At 56.5% G+C, this 20,621-nt stretch overlaps 2 protein-coding genes across 3 annotated transcripts in view; both read left to right on the forward strand.

Moving 5' to 3' along the window:
• The first annotated feature begins 4,608 nt into the window (after window positions 1-4,608).
• UAP1L1 (UDP-N-acetylglucosamine pyrophosphorylase 1 like 1) lies at window positions 4,609-11,631 on the forward strand. The gene is made up of 9 exons (XM_032165735.2): window positions 4,609-4,930; window positions 5,160-5,364; window positions 5,612-5,787; window positions 6,085-6,257; window positions 6,427-6,620; window positions 7,174-7,314; window positions 7,857-8,042; window positions 9,154-9,220; window positions 9,771-11,631. Exons 1-9 carry the CDS (start codon window positions 4,642-4,644, stop codon window positions 9,861-9,863), a joined length of 1,524 nt encoding a protein of 507 aa, XP_032021626.1. The 5' UTR covers window positions 4,609-4,641; the 3' UTR covers window positions 9,864-11,631.
• A 2,366-nt stretch (window positions 11,632-13,997) lies between these two features.
• MAN1B1 (mannosidase alpha class 1B member 1) overlaps window positions 13,998-20,621 on the forward strand; it is a 22,067-nt gene continuing 15,443 nt past the window's right edge. The window contains exons 1-3 of one of the 2 annotated variants that reach the window (XM_032165737.2): window positions 13,998-14,269; window positions 15,116-15,224; window positions 15,888-16,024. In XM_032165737.2, coding sequence (XP_032021628.1) covers window positions 14,051-14,269; window positions 15,116-15,224; window positions 15,888-16,024 — 465 coding nt within the window. In that variant the 5' untranslated portion in view covers window positions 13,998-14,050. Of the gene's footprint in view, window positions 14,270-15,115; window positions 15,225-15,308; window positions 15,440-15,887; window positions 16,025-20,621 lie in introns of those variants that run through there. The other variant, XM_058445519.1, reaches the window with a different exon arrangement.

A 20,621-nucleotide genomic window follows, 5' to 3' on the forward strand; every position in this document is an offset into this window, starting at 1 on the left:
CATGAGGTCAGGAGACCATCAAATAGCCAGGCGTGGTGGCGGGTGCCTGTAGTCCTATCTATTCCGGAGGCTGAGGCAGGAGAATGGCGTGAACCCAGGAGGTGGAGCTTGCAGTGAGCTGAGATCGCACCACGGCACTCCAGCCTGGGCGACAGAGCGGAAAAGACTGGAGGCTGTGCCTGGCTTTGGGCGTGGGGCTAAGAGGTGGTCCTGCATCCTTCCTGTCCTGAGCTCTGATCACTTCCTGCTTGCACTCCACTTTCCAACCGGCCTGATAGTTTCCCAATCCTTCAGGTTTTAGTGTTGTGTCACCCCTGGGGGTCCCATGCTGTCCGTGTACTTTTGGAGGCCCCATCTTAGCTGTAATTGTGTTCTCACTGTGCAAGCCTGGACCACTCTGGGCAGAGGTGACAGGAAGACCGGCCCCTCTGTCCCCTGATGTATCCCCAGCAGTGGGCACCAAGTGAAGAACTGGCAACGGCAACCCAGCCCCTGAGCCTCCCAGGGCTCCCCATCTGCACTCCTGGCCTCTGAGCCTTAGGGCCCTGCCCCCCTGAGCCCCTTGTGAAGACAACTGCCTGGCCACAAAGTGGTCCAGGAGGTTGCTGCCCACCTCAGCCTTGCCAGCACTCCTACCCCATCTGTAGGCTCTGTCGGCCTGGGTAGGGTCTCTCCTCCCCTTCTGGTGCCGCAAGTGCCTCTAGCTGTACAAACCTTGATTTTCCAAATCCTCGATTACAGCCCAACCCACACCTTGAGGTGGGATTTGGAATCGCCCTGACCTAGAGGGCCAAGAGTTCATGTCCTGACACCTGCTTCCAAGAGACATGTGCCTCCTCTGCTGCCCAGCCCTGCGGGGGTGATAAGGGTTACCACGGACTCTGGCCTGGGGCGTGGAGCCTGCTCGGCTCACTGGATGCCGTGTGTGCCATGCCTACCTCCAACTCCAACATTCATCCGAACTGATGTTCAACCACCGCAAACTACTGGAGTAGAACAGGCCATTCATTAATTCATTCATGCAGCAAGTACTCCCTGAACATTTGCTGTGGCCCAGTCACGGTGTGGGCTTGGGTTCAACACTCATTTGTTCAGTCAACAAACATTGATTGAGTGCCTACTGTGTGCTGCATTTATCTGAGGTGATGGGGGCAGAGCAGTGGCCTAAACAATGCCCTGCCTGGGCCGGGCACGGTGGCTCATGCCCGTAATCTCAACACTTTGGGAGGCCAAGGCGGGCAAATCACGGGGTCAGCAGTTCGAGACCAGCCTGGCCAACCATCTCTACTAAAAATACAAAAAAATTAGCTGTGTGTGATGACGGGAGCCTGTAATCTCAGCTACTCGGGAGGCTGAGGCAGGAGAATCACTTGAACCTGGGAGGCAGAGGTTGCAGTGAGCCGAGATGGCACCACTGCACTCCAGCCTGGGCGACAGAATGAGATGCTGTCTCAAAACAAAACAAACAAAACAAAACAAAAACAGCAACTCCCCGCCTTTGTGGGGTTCACTTCTCACAGGGGAGTCAGGCAGCCAAGAATGCAGAAAGGCAGCCTGGCACGGAGGATGGGAAGGTGCTCGCTGAGTGGGCGTGGCCTGGGGAGCTGAGGCCTGACCAAATGTGTCCCTAGCCACACGTTTCTCTGGGGACAAGCGGTCCAGGAGGGAGGAACAGGAAGTGCAGAGACCCCAAGGCAGGCCCAAAAAGCAACTCCATGCAGGTCCAGGACAGTGCATCTGGGCCTTGCCCCAGTGTTGAAGCCCCATCCCAAACTCAGTGAGGGCATGTGTGTGGAGGTAGGGGCAGCACCCAACTGCAAGGAGACGCAACTGCCTGAGGGGTCCATGGGGCGGCACGAGGGAGATGTTAGTCTTCATTTTGGGTCCTAGATCACTGTCAGAGGTGTGCGAACCACAGCAACACCATCTTGAATGGGAGCTGTGTAAAATAAGGCTGAGACGTACTGAGCTGCATTTCCGGATGGTTAAGGGATTCTTTTTTTTTTTTTTTTTTGAGACGGAGTCTTGCTCTGTCGCCCAGGCTGGAGTGCAGTGGCGCGATCTCAGCTCACTGCAAGCTCTGCCTCCCGGGTTCACGCCATTCTCCTGCCTCAGCCTCTCCGAGTAGCTGGGACTACAGGCGCCTGCCACCATGCGCGGCTAATTTTTTTTTTGTATTTTTAGTAGAGACGGGGTTTCACCGTGGTCTCGATCTCCTGACCTTGTGATCCACCCGCCTCGGCCTCCCAAAGTGCTGGGATTACAAGCGTGAGCCACCGCTCCCGGCCGGTTAAGGGATTCTAAGTCAGGATGACATAGGAAGTCGGCACAAGATACAGGTCACAAAGACCTTGCTGATAAAAGAGATCCCGTTAAAGAAGCCGACCAAAACCAAGATGGCAACGAGAGTGACCTCTTGTTGTCCTCGCTGCTACACTCCCACCGGCGCCATGACAGTTTACAGATGCCATGGCAACATCAGGAAGTTCCCGTATATGGTCTACAAAGGGGAGGGATGAATTATCCACTCCTTGTTTAGCATATCATCCAAAAAAACATAAAAATGGGCAACCAGCAGCCCTCAGGGCTGCTCTGTCTGTAGAGAAACCATTCTTTATTCCTTTACTCTCCTAATAACTTGCTTTTGCTTTACTCTATAGGCTTGCCCTGAATTCTTTCTTGGGCGAGACCCAAGAACCTTCTCTTGAGGTCTGGAATCTCTTTCCTGTAACAGCATGATTTGTTTTTTTTCGGTTTGTTTGTTTGTTTGTTTGTTTGTTTGAGATAGAGTTTCGCCCTTGTTGCCCAGGCTGGAGTGCAATGGCGCGATCTTGGCTTATGGCAACCTCCGCCTCCCAGGTTCAAGCAATTCTCCTGCCTCAGCCTCTAGAGTAGCTGGGATTATAAGCATGCAACACCATGCTTATATATTTATATTTATATTTAATATTTGTATCTATTTTTAGTAGAGACAGGGTTTCTCCATGTTAGTCAGGCTGGTCTCAAACTCCCGACCTCAGGTGATCTGCCCGCCTCAGCCTCCCAAAGTGCTGGGATTACAGAAGTGAGCCACCGCGCCTGGCTTTTTTTTTTTTTTTTTTTTTTTTTTTTTTTTTTTTTTTTTTTTTTTTGAGACAGAGTCTCACTCTGTCGTCACCCAGGCTGGAGTGCAGTGGTGCGATCTCAGCTCACTGTAACCTCTGCCTCCCGGGTTCAAGTGATTCTCGTGCCTCATCCTCCCAAGTAGCTGGGACTACAGGTGCATGCCACCATACCCGGCTAATTTTTGTATTTTTAGTGGAGATGGGGTTTCATCATGTTGCCCAAGCTGGTCTCGAATTCCTGGGCTCAAGTGATCATCCTGCCTTGGTCTCCCAAGGTGTTAGGATTACAGGCATGAGCCACTGCACCTGGCCACCATTTGAATTCTTTTAAGCAGTCACATATATTACTTTTAGACTTACTATATAGTTTCTAGGAGAAAGTTTTGTGCCCAACTGGCAGAAGCTACCCTTTCATATTTTTCACAAGCAAACTGTTTTATTTTTATTTTTATTGAGATGAAGTCTCATTCTGTCTCCCAGGCTGGAGTGCAGCAGCGGGATCTCGGCTCACTGAAACTTCCACCTCCTGAGTTCAAGGGATTCTCTTGCCTCAGCCTCCCGAGTAGCTGGGACTACAGGCGCCCGCCACCACGCCCAGCTAATTTTTGTATTTTTATTAGAGACGGGGTTTCACCGTGTTGGCCAGGTTGGTCTCGAACTCCTGACCCCACTTAGGACTCCCAAAGTGCTGAGATTACAGGCTTGAGCCACCGCGCCGACCACAAGCAAGATATTTTAAAACCTGATAGTAAAATAACAATGTGGGCGAGGGGCTGCAGAGCGCTCTGGTCACCGGGCAATGGGAAGGGGGAAGAGTGTGTGGAAGGGAGCCCCAAGCCGCGGGGTGGCTTCCTGCGGACGCCGTGCTGGCATCCGGGAACCTGGTCTGGCTCCATCCTCCCAACGGCTCAGCCGTAGCCCAGGCCTCTTCAATGCACCCTGGCCGGTTGTCTCTGCACCAGGAGATCTCCGTCCGGGTCTTGGTTAGCGCAAAGGTGGCCATGCCCCTCTCAGGTTCAAAGCCCGTGCGGGGACAGAACCTAGCTTTCCCCTGCGGGGCGTCCCCGGGGCCTCTTCCTCCCTTAGCTCAATGGTCGGTTCCTCTGCCCACGCCAGCTGGGGCGACCCAGAGGGTCCTGGGATCTCTCGGGGCGGGGCGCGGAGTGGACAGGGCTGGCATGGGCCCGGGGCCTGGAGCAGGGCAGGAACGGGGACGGGGGCTCGAGGGACCAGGCCAGGGCCAGACACCGGAGCGGGTCCAGGGGACGGAGAGGGACGGGGGACAGGCTGGAGAGATGGGGCTGGGCCCTGTCTCGAGTCTCGGACCGGACGCGGGGGGGCTGGGGGGACGTGGACAGGGTGGGGTCAGAGAGAACCCGGACGGAGTCGGGGGTGCGCAGCGGGGGTGGGCAGGCTCCAGGGCAGGGCGCGGGGCGGGGCGGGGCGGGGCGGGGCGGTCTACACCGCCCGCCAGGTCCCGTGACGCTGGTCAGTGGCGCGGGTCACGAGTGCAGACTTGACAGACGGCAGCGGCGACATGGCCTCGGAGCAGGACGTGCGCGCCCGGCTGCAGCGCGCTGGCCAGGAGCACCTCCTGCGCTTCTGGGCAGAGCTGGCGCCGGAGCCGCGAGCCGAGCTGCTGGCGGAGCTGGCGCTGCTGGAGCCCGAGGCGCTGCGCGAGCACTGCCGGCGGGCGGCGGAGGCCTGCGCGCGCCCCCACGGCCCGCCGCCCGACTTGGCCGCGCGCCTGCGGCCCCTGCCCCCCGAGCGCGTGGGCAGGGCCAGCCGCAGCAACCCCGAGACGCGGCGGCGCTGGGAGGAGGAAGGTAAGCGGGGTGGGAGGCCCGGGGGGCCGGCAAGGGGGTCGTGCCCACGGAGCGGGTGGGAACCAAGGCCGCGCTCGGGGAACTGTAGTTCTCCTCGCTACTTTGAGACGTGTCTCGCCTCACGCGTTCCAGCCCCCGAGTCCTGGCGCCCCAGCCCCAGGGTTGGCTTCCCCTAAAGCGGAAGGGTGGGCGGGTCCCGGGCGTCCCTTCACGGCGCCTGTACCCCCAGGTTTCCGTCAGATATCCCTGAACAAGGTGGCCGTCCTGCTGCTGGCGGGGGGGCAGGGCACTCGCCTGGGCGTGACCTACCCCAAGGGTATGTACCGTGTGGGGCTGCCCAGCCGGAAGACCCTGTACCAGCTGCAGGCGGAGCGGATTCGGCGGGTGGAGCAGCTGGCCGGTGAGCGCCACGGGACCCGCTGCACCGTCCCCTGGTGTGTCCTGCCTGCCCTACCTCGGCCCGGAGGTACCCTTCCCCACGCCCCCCCACAACCCCGCTCCAGACGCGAGCGCCGACCCCGGCACAGCCCGGGACATAGCCTAGAACCGGCCCAAAATGGGGCCTGGCCCCAGCCCCAGCTGGACACTGGACCCCGAACCCCGATGCCGGCTCTGGTCCGAGCCCCGTCTGCCTGCAGGGCCAGGCGTACTCGCGGCCGGCTCACCGTGCCTCTCTTGCAGGTACGTCATGACCAGCGAGTTCACTCTGGGGCCCACGGCCGAGTTCTTCAGGGAGCACAACTTCTTCCACCTGGACCCTGCCAACGTGGTCATGTTTGAGCAGCGCCTGCTGCCTGCTGTGACCTTTGATGGCAAGGTTATCTTGGAGCGGAAAGACAAAGTTGCCATGGCCCCAGGTGTGGCCCGTTCCTGAGACGGGGAGGGACCGCCCAGACTAGAACTGGAGCGTAGCTGGGGGTCCACGCGCCCGGGTTCGCGGCTGCCCCGAGGCTGTGTGGTCCTGGGTTAGGCGCCTCTTTTTCTGGGCCTTGATCGTGATTTGTCACATGGTACAACAACTGGGCTGTCTGGTTAGTGACCAGGGCTGCCTTAGGCACAAGACCGGGGCTTCCCCCGCCTCCAGCACGTCCTAGACCCGCAGAGCGAGCCCTGGCGGGAGCCCTCGCGACGCCCATTCCCTTCTCCGTCTGCAGACGGCAACGGGGGCCTCTACTGCGCGCTGGAGGACCACAAGATCCTGGAGGACATGGAGCGCCGGGGAGTAGAGTTTGTGCACGTGTACTGTGTGGACAACATCCTGGTGCGGCTGGCAGACCCTGTCTTCATCGGCTTCTGTGTGTTGCAGGGCGCAGACTGTGGCGCTAAGGTTAGCGCCCAACTGCGCGGCGCCCCGCACCCGAGGCTGGCCCCGCCCCTCCGCCCAGCTCGGCCCCGCCCCTCGCGGAGCCCCGCCCCTCCGCCCAGCCCGGCCCAGCCCTCGTGGAGCCCCGCCCCTCCGCCCAGCCCTCGGAGCCCATCCCTAGTCTTGGCTGCAGGTGGTGGAAAAGGCATACCCCGAGGAGCCCGTGGGCGTGGTGTGCCAGGTGGACGGCGTCCCCCAGGTGGTGGAGTACAGCGAGATCAGTCCTGAGACCGCACAGCTACGTGCTGCCGACGGGGGCCTGCTGTACAATGCAGGCAACATCTGCAACCACTTCTTCACCCGAGGCTTCCTTAAGGCGGTCACCAGGTGTGCGGCGGCAGGTGGCTGCGGAGTGCCGGCCAGAGGCGCCTGCGCTGACCAGGGACCCGCGGGGTCCCAGTGAGCTGAGTGCGCTGGGCCACAGCTGCTGTGGTCAGGAGCGGCTGCCGTCAGGAGCGGCTGATGGGTTGGGGTGGAGAATGGATCCTGGCTTGCAAAGGCAGAGGTACTGGAGGTCAGGCACAAGCCGTGCTCAGCAGGTAGCCGTTGTAAGGCTCTGTGATCAAGTCTGCCGTCTCCTCCTTCTGGGGACCTGCCCTGGTGCCCATGGTGCTACCTCTGCTCCGGGGCTTGCCAGTTTCTGTTTGCCTGAGCAGGGATTTGGCTGATGGTGCCTGGCGCTTGGCACGGGGATGTAGGGAGGAGGCCTGTGCCTGCTTCTCCCTGGAGATCTGGCCCTACTCTGCCGCTTCTGTGCCCTGTAGTGTCCTTCTGCCATCCTGTCCCACCCAGCTGGGTGTGCTCAGAAATGGGGACAGAGCCCCCGGCGGTGCCATATCTGATCTGTTTCTTTCCTCCCCTCTGCTCTCCCGTGCCCCAGGGAGTTTGAGCCTTTGCTGAAGCCACACGTGGCTGTGAAGAAGGTCCCGTATGTGGATGAGGCGGGGAATCTGGTAAAGCCGCTAAAACCGAACGGGATAAAGATGGAGAAATTTGTGTTTGATGTGTTCCGGTTCGCTAAGTTAGTAGTGGAACTCATTTATTTTCCCCTTCTTCCTTCCCTCAGTTTTGGTGGTGGGAACTGAGGCCCAGCTGGCAGGGAAGTAGAGGCTTGGGGGAGCCAAGGGCCCTGTGGGCAGGTCTCAGGGAGAAGACCAGAGGGTGCTCTTGGCCCTGAGGGTAAGCAGCCCTTGAGGGCATAGGGAGTCCTTGGGGCTGTGGACTTGGGAGGACAGTAGTGCCACCTCCCGGACCTTCCACTGCCCCCACCCATGGTTAGGAGAGGTCTCCTGGCCAGGTTGCCAGGGCGGCTCGCAGGGCCTTTGGCCCTCACTACAGGGGTCCCAGGGTCAGGGCTTTTGGCTGCTGGAAATGGCTGCTGGAATTGGGCCATCCCCGGCATCTCAGGAGCAAAGACACTCAGTAGCTGTGGGGGCTCCTCCCTAGACTTGCTGCCCATGGGACCAGACCTTCACTCTGTCACTGGAAACCTGGCCTAGCTCTCACCTGCCCAGATCAGGGCCTCTGTGCCGGGACGTGGGTGACTAGCCCTTTCCCCACCAGGAACTTTGTTGCCTTTGAAGTGCTACGGGAGGAGGAATTTTCCCCACTGAAGAACGCAGAGCCGGCCGACAGGGATAGTCCCAGCACCTCACGCAGGGCCCTGCTCACCCAGCACTACCGGTGGGCTCTGCGGGCCGGGGCCCGCTTCCTGGATGCCCATGGGGCCTGGCTCCCAGAGCTGCCCAGGTGAGTGTGGCCCTGGGGTAGCTACAGCCAGAAGGGGAGGGCTGTCAGGACCCAATCTTCAGCTCCAGAGTCCTGTTGGCTCTGCGACAGCCATGCTGGGGAGGGGTCTTCCTCCCCAGCACCACCGCAGATGCAGGTAGCCTTGTGCCCAGCCAGCTCCAGGTCACATGGTGACCGGCGGCACACCCTCCTGTCCTGACCCTTCAAGTTGTGCTCAGTGCACTGAGGGAGGCAGGGGCTCCCCAACTCCCTCCCCAACTTATCCACAAGCTTTTGGTTTGTTTACAAAAGCATACTTAGATTTGCCTTTTATTTATTTATTTATTTTTATTTACTTTTTTGAGATGGAGTCTCGCTCTGTTGCCCAGGCTGTAGTGCAGTGGCGGGATCTTGGCTCACTGCAAGCTCCACCCCCCGGGTTCCCACCATTCTCCTGCCTCAGCCTCCTGAGTAGCTGGGACTACAGGCGCCCGCCAACACGCCCGGCTCATTTTTTTGTATTTTTTATTTTTTTTAGTAGAGACGGGATTTAACCGTGTTAGCCAGGATGGTCTCAAACTCCTGACCTGTGATCCGCCCACCTCGGCCTCCCAAAGTGCTGGGATTACAGGCGTGAGCCACCGCACCTGGCTATTTTTAAATTTTTTTCTTATTTGTATACATTTGTGGGGTGCGTGTGCAACTTTGGTCAGGTCAGGGCTTTTAGGGGCTCCATCACCCAACCAACGTTGTTCCCATTTATTCACAGGCTTTGAAACTGAGCCCCGGGCATGAATTCAGAAAGTAGCAGGACAGTTTGATTTCAGGGCTGGGAAAGAAAAGGACGTTTGGCTTCCACCTCCCTGATTTTCTAGGGCCACCCCTAAATCTAGCTGCCTAGGCTCTGCGTGGGAGGCCTGTGGGGGTGCTTTCTACCCCAAATCAGGTCCTGTCACTTGGCAGTGGGATGTGTGCTCAGGGTTTGGGGTGTCCAGAGGAAGATGAGCTTGCTGAGACAGGGGCTGCGGGCAGCCAGGTGTGTAGAGCTCAGTCTCCTCTCGGGAGTGGGGGTGCTGGGGGAGGGCTCTGGGCAGGTGCTGCAAGGAGATATTGACAAGTGGACTTGCCCTAGCTTTCCCCCAAATGGAGACCCTCCGGCCATCTGTGAGATATCACCCTTGGTGTCTTACTCTGGAGAGGTGAGAGCTGCCCATCCCTATCTAAGGCTTTTCTGGAGTCAGGTTTGGAATACCATCTGGGGAGAGGTGGCTGCTTGGGCGGAGACAGCACAGCTCTACCTCGGTTAACCAATGGGGTCGGTGGCTTAAGTTTGCAGAAGACTTTCCAAGATATGGGCTGGGGTGGGGTGAGGCATCCAGAGGCCTTTGCAGGTCCTGGGAGGGCATGGGGATGAGACAGCCCAGGTCTGAGCCCAGTGTGGGGCCAGTCAGGCCTTGGTGGGGGCCTCTGCTACCTCCCTGACCTCGGCTGCCCTTGCCCCTTTCTCTGGTCAGGTCAGACCTGTGCGTGACAGGAGGGTCTCCTGCTGGCCTAGGATCTTGAGCGTGGTCTTGGGTGGCTTTGCAGTGTGTGTCTGCTCCTGGCCCTGGAAGCCTTTCTGTCCCCATCCCTCCTTGACTCCAGGCAGACCTGGGATCACGCCTGGGGACTGTGGCTCTTGGTGTGGCCAGAGGGGCTGTGGCCAGCCAAAAGGTGAGTACTTGGCCATTGTCCCTTGCTCGTCTCCAGGGTTTAGAAGTGTACCTGCAAGGCCGGGAGTTCCAGTCCCCGCTCATCCTGGATGAAGACCAGGCCAGGGAGCTGCAGCCGCAGGAGTCCTGACCTCCCCCAGACTCCCCCCAGACCTGCCAGCCCCAGCATCCTGGAGCTGGGGGCTACGGCCCCAGCTTGAGCTCTGGGTGGGAAAGCAGCCTGCCACGTGCTTCCAGCCTGCAGAACACAGAATGAAACATGCTGGTAGACTCCACCAGGGCAGGGCGTCTCCTGTCGCCTCTGGACACAAGTGGCTACAGCCTGCTGGGGGCTCTGTGGCTCCATTCCCGGCTGTGGGGTCTAGTCAAGAGGTAGAGGGACTTGGGACCTGGGAGAATGGGGCTGAGAGGAGGCTTCGGGTTGGGGCCCAAGGGAGGTGTGGTGTTATCTGGGGAGAACAGGAGGGCACGTCCCTTTGGGCGCCGGCCCTGTGGATCCACTGCACCCCGCCGAGCACTAGAAGCTGCATAAGCTACACAAGATGTGCTTCTGCAGCCTACAGATGCAGAACCAGAATGAGGGGGACAATTCCACCCACTCGAGGGCTGCCCCCTCGGGGGGCAAGGCTGGGGCATCTCAGCCCACACACCCTGGATGCCCAGCAAGGCCACAGAAAGGGCCTGATGTCCATGATCCAGGTGGCTCTGAGAAGCTTGGCCTGGACACCTGAGCCTGCGGCCGGTACTCCTGCCTTCTCCCCGTCTATCCCCAAGGCCTCTGCCTCAGCCTCTTCCATGGTGGGTTTAGGCTGCTGAGTTTTCTGTGCTTCCCCAAGAACCAGTGGGATCAATGCTGGCGGCCTCTGTGATGGTTGCTGACTAATCCGGGATTTCATGAGTCAGAGGCACCGCCCCCCTCACCCCAGCTGCCTGCTGCTTCTGACGGATCTTGGTGCTCAGGCTGCCCGGCTCTCCAAGTGAGGACGCAGCCTCCATATTTGGTGCGCTCGGGCATGGCTGGGACAAGCCAGCTGCCCCAGGGTTCTTCCCCTGGTGATTCTTGCCTGCTTTCTCATCTCAGAGGAGGCAGTGGCACCTCCCTCTCCCTGCTGACATGAAGAGAGCTATGATATGCAACTGCTGGTAACATCCTCCGCCCCCACCTCGAAATCCACGGCCCCCAGTGGAGGGCCACTACTCATCCCCATTGGTTTCCCAGGGGAGGGGTGTTGTCTGGAAGGGCAGGTTCAGATGCAGCCTTCCAGATTTAGAGGCACTGGGAGGACAGTGGCTGAGTGGAGGCGCCCAGACCTGGGCAGGCAGCAGGTTCAGGCCCACACCTTGTGATTTTTGAAACCAAAGCCCAGAGGATGACGTCTGCTTCTCTCTCCCTGGCTCTGCCCTTCTTATTGCAAACCATGCTGTGCCTTAGAGCCCTTCTCATAGCTGCTCCTCATGGCCATGACTGGAACAGGGATGCAACCTCTTTCTACACAAGCAGTTAGTTGGGTGAAGTCCTTTTTTTTTTTTTTTTAGACGGAGTTTCACTCTCGTTGCCCAGGCTAGAGTGAAGTGGCGTGACCTTGGCTCACTGCAACCTCCACCTCCAGCCTCAGCCTCCCTAGTAGCTGGGACTACAGGCACCCACCACCATGCCTGGCTAATTCTTTGTATTTTTAGTAGAGATGGGGTTTGACCATGTTAGCCAGGATGGTCTCGATCTCCTGACCTCGTGATCCACCCACGTCGGCCTCCCAAAGTGCTGGGATTATAGGTGTGAGCCACTGTGCCGGGCTGGTTGCTGGCATCTTAATGTTCTGTAGGTGGGACATTTGCAATAAACACAAGGTGCTGTGATTGACTGCTACTCTGGCAAATGGCAGTTTTTGGCCAATGCACAGGTGTTGGGAACAAGGATCAGGTGTTCACAGCTGTGTCCCAGGGCTGGAGCTCACTGGGGGCCCCCTTGGGGAGAGGAGTTCACACATGAAGGCCAAGACTACTTGGGGTGCCCAGGAATCCCCCCGTGCTTCCATCCCACTCTTCACCAGGGTCTCAGGAGGGCCTGAGACAACCTGGGGTCAGGAACCTCGGGGTGCTCTCCAGGGCAGGTTTCTGCATGCTCAGCTCTGACAGCCTGGAGACTCGCTCTCCTGCACCTGCATCCTTGAGATGCCAAGGTTTCCCTACTAACCATGTGAGGATGCTTGGGGTACTGCAGGGACTGACAACAGTGAGTGGTGTCAACCTAAAGAGAAACTCAGGCTCTCCAGAATAAATGAATCTAATCAAGAATAACACACAATTGCAATGCAGAGTATGCAAGCCTCAGTGGGCCACAGGCATATATGGTCGTGGGGGGGCATTGAGGAAAGGGAGAATTTTTTTTTTTTTTTTTTTTGAGACTGGATCTCACCCCGTTGCCCAGGCTGGAGTGCAGTGGTGCGATCATGGCTCGCTGCAGCCTTGACCTCCTGGGCTTAGGTGGTCCTCCCACTTCAGCCTCCAGAGTAGCTAGGACCACAGGCGCACACCACCACACTGGACTCATTTTTTATTTTTTGTAGAGACGGGTTTCACGTGTTGCCTAGGTTGGACTCCTGAGCTCAGGGGATCTGCCCACCTTGGCCTCCAAAAGTGCTGGGATTACTACAGTCATGAGTCACTGTGCCCCGCCCAAGGGAATTTTTTTTTTTTTTTATGAGACAGTCTTGCTCTGTCGCCCAGGCTGAAGTGCAGTGGTGCGATCTTGGCTCACTGCAACCTCCACCTCCTGGGTTCAAGGAATTCTCCTGCCTAAGCCTCCCGTGTAGCTGGGACTACAGGCGCCTGCCACCAACCACGCCTGGCTAATTTTTTTGTGTTTTTTGTAGAGCCGGGGGTCTCACCATGTTGGCCAGGCCAGTCTTGAACTCCTGACTTAAAGTGATCCACTTGCATCGGCCTCCCAAAGTCCTGGGATTACAGAAGCCACCGCACCTGGCCTCAAGGGGAATCTTTTAAAAACGAGAAGTTCCCATAAGCTGCTTTGAAACCAAAGGTTATAAAGACCAAAGGTTAGAAGAGTTTGCCGCAGGCGCTCCGTTGCTAATGTATTTGTGAGGGCTTCTTCAGGGCTTCCTGTTAGAGTGTGACATAAACGACGTCATTTGGGTACCGGCAAGTGTCACAGGGGGCAGAGACCAGCAGAAACCTTAAGATGACCCCTAGAAGAGCAGGGGGCCAGGGGAACAGAGTTAGACGAGCCACGTGCTAAGCAGGACATCGCTGCCGGGGGAGCCCTCCAGACACTCAGAAATGCCACAGTCAGGACCGTGGGACGCAGCGGACTCGCCCAAGGGGCGGGGGCAGCCTGGCCAGGAGAGAATGAGGGAGGCGCCGGGCGTGAGGTTCGGCAAGGGAGAACCCAGGCAGGGAGGGCCTCGGGCGGCCACGGACGCCGCTTTGCCATTTTGGGCGTTTTTAGGGAGGACAACGCGTGCAGGAAGCGCAGTCATCTCAGGCTGACCTCCAAGGCTACTGAGTTCGAGGGCTGGGAGCCGGGTCTGAAAGCCCCGACCCGCCTATGGCGCGGGGACTGTGGGTCCAGCCGGCCGCTTGGCCCCCTCGCTCGGCCCCAGTCCAGGCGCAGCGCTCGGGCCCCGGGGATCGTGAGACGCGGCGCAACCAGCTTAGCTCAGGGTAGCAGTCACCCCAGCCCGGGTGCCGCCCGGCCTGGTCCGCGACTTCGGGAGGGTCCGGTCCTTCCCCCGGCCCCCACGCCTGGGTGAGGCCCTGGGCTTCTTGCCGGTGACCACGTGGCTAGGGTGGCCCCCAGCCCAGGACGGCGCCCAAGGGCAGCCCAGCCCCATCCCCGCGCCGCGGGTCCCAGAACCGAGGCGCCGGGCGCGGGGACTCCCTGCCAACATGGCGGCGCCGCCCGGGCGCCTCCCTGGGTCCCGAGTGTCTGCGTCTCCCGTGAGGGCGTGGGCAAAGCCGGTGCAACCCGACGACAGGAGGCGAGACAAGCCCAGCTCCAGACTCGTGAGGTTAACCACGTGGGAGCCCCAGACAGCGACCACGCCCCAGGAGGAACCAAGGCCCGCCCTGTTGCTACAGCTACGCTCTGAGCACATCTGGGCAGGCGCTGCCGGACGCAAGCGCAATGAACCTGAGGGCAGGGCGGAGTCGCAACAGTTCTCTGACGCAGCCGCCGTAGAACGCAGCCCCGTACGCTGGAACGCAGCGGAGACGGGCGCGGGCGCAGTGGCCTCATGGAGACGCAGCGCATGCGCGGTCGCGTATCCGTGCGATGGGCGGGCTGTTGACGGCGCTGCGATGGCTGCCTGCGAGGGCAGGAGAAGCGGAGCTCTCGGTTCCTCTCCGTCGGACTTCCTGACGCCGCCAGTGGGCGGGGCCCCCTGGGCCGTCGCCACCACTGTAGTCATGTACCCGCCGCCGCCGCCGCCGCCTCATCGGGACTTCATCTCGGTGACGCTGAGCTTTGGCGAGAGCTATGACAACAGCAAGAGTTGGCGGCGGCGCTCGTGCTGGAGGGTGAGGGTCGCGCCGGGCTGACCCGGGCCCGGGACTGCTGTGCCCGCCGCCCTCCCAGACTGCGGCTCCGAGCGCGGCCTGGGCGGGCGGACTCGACTCCCCAGGCGCCGCCCTCTCCACCCCTTCCCCGCAAAAAGGGGCAAGTGTGCGTTTTGGGTCGGGGCAGCCGTGGTCGGCTCGTCTGCAGCGGTCTCAGCGGCCGGAATTCTGCGGGGCGGTGGTGGGAGGAGGGCTCGGAGCCCCAGCAGGTTTTCCGGGCTTCGTTCGCTTTTCTCCAAGGTCCTGGCCCAGACGCCTGCCCCTCTTGAAGCGGAAACCGGAGGTTCCCTGTGGTGTATGCTCCCCTCGGTACAGTGAGAAATGAGCCTCTCTTGATTGGCTCCTGGCGTGTTCGTGGTGGTCTCAGGCCGAAGGGCATTGATAACTTAACCACATCCGGACCTATGCATCGCCTGGGCTACATCTGTGGGAATCGTGGGAGTCTTTCTCCACTGCTGATGAAATATGACAGAAATGTTTCTACTTTTTTCTTATTCTCATCTCATTTGCATCACTGTATTAATGACATCTGTAGTATTGTCCCAGCAATGTTCTACTCCCTGCTGAGAGGGAACTTCTCCCCATTCAAAATAAATAGAGCTGGCTGGGCACGGTGGCTCACGCCGCGTTCCACCCACTACACTCCAGCCTAGGTGTGACAGAATGAGACCCTGTCTCCAAAAAAAAAAAAAATAGAGCTGAACACCGGATCTTCCTGAATTCCTTATTGTCCTCACAATTTGTAACAGTTGAGACTTTCCGTGTGATATATTCAGTAAGAAATGTCATTCTCTGTACCTCCCTTAGAAATGGAAGCAGCTGTCAAGATTGCAGCGGAATATGATTCTCTTCCTCCTTGCCTTTCTGATTTTCTGTGGACTCCTGTTCTACATCAACTTGGCTGACCATTGGAAAGGTATCAGAAACACGTGTACTTGAAAATGATACCTGTGTTGAGGGTTGATTGGGCAGAAGCAATTTTGCATTCTACCTTAAACAGCTCCAGGAGGCATATATGGCAACGAATTGGCAAGAAATCAAGATAAAGAGAAAGGTAGAGCTGTATTTAACCACCTGGCTAGAACACAGATGTTAATTTGATGCTGTCTGACTGCTCTCTAGGTCTCTGGTGTAAGTACTAATATGTCCAGCTGGTGGGCTTGAACACTCAGCCTAAATAACCACACAAATTTTGTAGCACTCATTAGCATGTGTTTGGAAAAGACCAGGCAGAGTTCTGGTGAGGATGTAGAGAATCTCTTCTCACTTGGTCTAAGATGCTTCTCTTTGGAGCAGAGCTAAAGGGCTCCTGCCCACCTGCCACATGCTGAACGTCCCTGAATGTAAAATAGGAAGGCAAAAGATTTGGGGTTCTGTGTTATGGATAAGGACACAAACTGCCAAGTGTTTTGAAAAAGATTTCATTCCCTTGGGACATTGTTGAATTCATTTCAGTGACTATCAGGTATCATAATGTTGATTTGTAATGGATAGCGTCTGCCAAGTGTTTTTATAAAGCAGTTTAAATATCTTGTAGGCCTTGTGGCATATTTGAAATAAAATAACTTCTGTTATTCAGCTCTGGCTTTCAGGCTAGAGGAAGAGCAGAAGATGAGGCCAGAAATCGCTGGGTTGAAACCAGCAAATCCACCCGTCTTACCCGCTCCCCAGAAGGCAGACACCGACCCTGAGGCCTTCCCAGAGATTTCGTCCCAGGTACTTTGAGCAAATGGTGTGGCGTTATAACTGGGGTTCAATCCAGAGGCATTTCAAACCGCTGAAGATTAGGCCTGGCGCGGTGGCTCACGCTTGTAATCCCAGCACTTTGGGAGGCCGAGGCGGGCGGATCACGAGGTCAGGACATCGAGACCACGGTGAAACCCATCTCTACTAAAAATACGAAAAACAATTAGCCGGGCGTGATGGCGGGCGCCTGTAGTCCCAGCTACTAGGAGAGGCTGAGGCAGGAGAATGGCATGAACCCGGGAGGCGGAGCTTGCAGTGAGCCGAGATTGCGCCATTGCACTCCAGCCTGGGTGACAGAGCAAGACTCCATCTCAAAAAAAAAAAAAAAAAAAGAAAACCACTGAAGATTGAGAAGAATTATTTTCTTTTACCATTTGTTACCATGTGTTTACCTCTCTCTCGTTTTGGACTGGTCGGATAACACTTGGGGAAAGAGAGGCATAGTCTTCGCTTCATTCTTGAAGACCAGCCGTGGCCAGTTCCTGTTTTACTTCTGACTGTGCAGTGTTCGATAAGACAGACCTGTTTCAAGAGGCCACAGCTGGTAGGAGAGGCTGGTGAGAAGCCAGGCACAGATGGGCAGAGGCAGGTGGCACATGGTGTACATCCTATGTGGAAAAGAACAGGGCGCTGGTGAAGAACAGTGCCTGGTCCTGACGGCTCAGGGGAGGCCGTGGTACTCAGGGCAAGATCTGAGGGCTGAGAAGCTGCTGGCACCAGGCAAGGTGGGGAGAGGCAGACTTCAGCTTGAGTGAAACTGCCTGAGGCAAGGAGGACCTTGGCATATGCGGGAAGGTGAAATTCCCAGGGCTGGGAGAGGGAGCGGGGGTTGGCTCAGTCCAGCTGTGGTCCTGCTGGTCCTGGAGGCAGCACTGGAGCGTTCAGTTGATGTGTGCGGGAAGATTTTGGCATGGACTGGATGTCTGAAATGTTTACTATGAAACTGCTCTGGCTGCTGGGTGGAGACACAGTGGAGGGCAGGAGGCCAGGAGAGCTGCCTGGCCGTGGGAAAAGCTGAGTGGGGGGAGGAGGGCTCCGCAGGAGTGGGCCTTGGGAGAAGGAGAGCAGGTCACCGGGTGGAGGGGCCAGCAAAGGCTGTGCAGGCTCTGGCTTGGGGACACTCAGGGGCTCCGTTTTGGATCTGCCCACTGTGAGATGCCTGGGAGGCACCATGGAGACTTTGGTGGGCAGGTGGTGCCAGGATCAGAGTCTGCCAGGGGAGACAGGTTTTAGGAGTCCCTAGGTACAGGTGGTTTGTGTCATCTGGAGAGGTTGGAAGAAGGGGCCAGGCCTAGTCCTGGGCACCACCAGGCTGAGAAGATTGGGGTCAGGGAGGAGGGCAGGGGGAGTGGAGACTGGGGATGGGTCAGGAGGCAGCCGAAGAACCAGGAAAACGTCCTGTCAGTGAAGGTTTGGTTCAGGAAGAACAGCCAAATCCCCAAGGCCGTTGAGAACACCGGGGTGGTGCTGACTGTAGTGTGGCTGCTCGGAACCCTTAGAAGGCCCTTCGGGCATTAGTTACTGTTGTTGGTACATCTCTGGTTGTGTCTAGCAGGTGTGGGAGTGCCTTGGGAGCTTCACCTGTGGTCAGAGTCCTCAGCGCCAGGTGGAGGTTTCACTTCCCTGCAGGGCTGTGACAGGAACAGACAGCGCTTTCTAACAGTGGCCTTGGGAGTGGTAACCTGCCGAGGAACAGCTCCTGGGCTGGGGAGATGGAGGCAGGCTGCTGCCCACTGGCTAAGGATCCCAGCAAGAGGGGCATTGGGGCATTGGCCCCCATGAGCTTGGGCCACCCTCAGACTGCCGTGGGGGTGTTTTGATTTTTTTTTTTCGAGGCGGAGTCTCACTCTGTCGCCCAGGCTGGAGTGCAGTGGTGTGATCTCGGCTCATTGCAACCTCCGCCTCCTGGGTTCAAGTGATTCTCCTGCCTCAGCTTCCCAAGTAGCTGAGATTACAGGTGCATGCCACCATGCCCAGCTAATTTTTGTATTTTTAGTAGAGACGGTGTTTCACTATGTTGGCCAGACTGGTCTTGAACTCCTGACCTCTTGATCTGCCTGCCTCAGCCTCCCAAAGTGCTGGGATTACAGACATGAGCCACCATGCCCGGCCCTTTGATTTCTTTAACAAGAAAATGTGTCCTTTTAAAATTGCTATAAGCTCAATAGAGAGGGGATGGACAGTACCAAAAAGCAGAAGGAAGCAAGCCCACATTCTCATTTCAAAGGCAGCATTCCTGTCGCTGAGCAGCTTCTCCAAGGGTGGTCTAAAAGGGCAGAGGGTGTGGGGTGGGAATTGGCCCCTAGGAGGTGCTGTGCCTGGTGGGAGAGTCCTGCTCTTGATTGGCCATAGGGCCACTGCTCCACACTCTTGGGTGTGAGGGTTTCTGCCTTTGACCAAGGTCTTTGTCTACAAATTGAATTTTCCTGACTTGAAAGCCGACAGGTGCTTCCTTTCCTTCTTTGGTCCTTCCTCTCCTTTGCACATGGAGTATCATAACTGCCTGAGAGCAGACCGTGGCATCTTTTTCCATTGAAAGATGTGTTTCTGCCACTCACAAGTGACCCATAAGCCAGTACCTAGTGTCCAGGAGCAGCTGGGGTGGCAGATGGTGAATATTTGTGTCTTTCCCAAGCGTCGACTTGGAGACATCCTGCCCTCCAGGGACCACTTGCACTTCCTGTTCAGACCCTGGCACTTGTCTAGACCTGGTTAGGGATGAGGCTGTGTTTAGGCCAGATCCCTTTCTGTTAACATTCTACTTTGATTGATTTCAATTTGTTTGTTTTAAAATTATATATACATATACACATATATACACACATACATATATACACACATATATATATATATATGTGTTTTTTTTTTTTTTTTTTTTTTTTTTTTTAAGAGAGTCTTGCTCTGTCTCCCAGGCTGGGTGCTGTGGTGCGATCTCAGGTCACTGCAAGCTCCTCCTCCCGGGTTCACGCCATTCTCCTGCCTCAGCCTCCCAAGTAGCTAGAACTACAGGTGGCCGCCACCACGCCCGGCTAATTTTTTGTACTTTTAGTAGAGACGGGGTTTCACCGTATTAGCCAGGATGGTCTCGATCTCCTGACCTCGCGATCTGCCCACCTCAGCCTCCCAAAGTGCTGGGATTATAGGCGTGAGCCACCACACCCGCCTTAAAATTATTTAATAGAGATGAGGTCTCACTATGTTGCCCAGACTGGTCTCCAACTCCTGAGCTCAAGTGATCCTCTTGCCTCAGTCTCCCGAAGTGCTGGGATCACAGGCATGAGACACCACACCTGGCTGATTTCAAATATTATAGGGGCTTAAAATGGGAACATTGAGAAGGTATAAAGGGGAAAACACAGCCACACATTACCCCTGTTCCCAGTCCAACTCTTGAAACACTTGGTGTATGTCTTTCAATTTATGTGGCTGGGTGTGGTGGCTCACACCTGTAATCCCAGCACTTTCAGAGGCCCAGGCAGGCGGATTGCTTATGCCCAGCCTGGGTAACACGGTGAGACCACCATCTCTACCAAAAAAAAAAAAAAATTAGCCAGGCACGACATGCCTATAGTCCCAGCTACCTGGGAGGCTGAGGTGGGAGGATCGCTTAAGCCAGGGAGGTTGAGGCTACAGTGAGCTATGATCCAGCCTGGATGACAGGGAGACCCTGTCTCAAAAAAAAAAAAATAATAATAATTTTATTTGGATAAACACATGTATACATAATTGAGGGTTAGGGGTTGGCTTGGTATTTGGATGCACACGTGTGTACGTAATTGAGGGTTAGGGGCTGGATTGGTCCCTGTTTTTTTTTTTTTTTATGCACATGAGAATATTCCCTTTCATGCAGATTTTTGTAGCTCTTCTCCATTGCTTGGATAAACCATCATTTTCTAAATCATTTATCTGTTGGTTCTTTCTTCATTTGTAAATGTCCCCATTACATCCGTTGTACATAAACTATTAAGAGTTAAAGGTTGTGAAGATTTTGAAGTCCTATGACGTGTATCATGACAAACTGTTCCTGAATTTGCTTCCCCTGCCACGGTGCTGAGAGTAGCAGTCAGTGGTGCCATGGCAGCACTGGGCATTCTCGTGTCAGCAGTGTTTCCGATGCGACAGTCAAAAACTGGTGCCTGCTTTTCATGGATGTTTGTGTGTCTTGCCTAGAAGCAGGGACACTTACAGGAGGGCAGAGGTGATGAGCAGCCATATGTGCTCCCATCCCGGAAGCTATCCGTGTCCTTTGATGAGTCTTAGGAATTTTATATTTTCCTTTATTATTAGTATGACTGTTGTGAGTTAGAATATTGCATCCTTTACCAAGTATGCTTCTTATGACTTCACCAGGCTTAGAAATTAGTTTTAGAGAACGTTGCTATATAGTAGCAGTAATCAATTAGAAAATATTATTGAAAAGAGATCTCGGCAGGGTGCAGTGGCTCACGCCTGTAGTCCCAGCACTTTGGGAGGCCGAGGCAGGCGGATCACTTGAGGTTTGAGGTCAGGAGTTTGAGACCAGCCTGGCCAACATGGTGAAACCCCATCTCTACTAAAAATACAAAAA

The sequence above is a fragment of the Hylobates moloch genome, unplaced genomic scaffold (assembly GCF_009828535.3).
Source record: "Hylobates moloch isolate HMO894 unplaced genomic scaffold, HMol_V3 SCAFFOLD_10, whole genome shotgun sequence".
NCBI lineage: Eukaryota > Metazoa > Chordata > Mammalia > Primates > Hylobatidae > Hylobates > Hylobates moloch.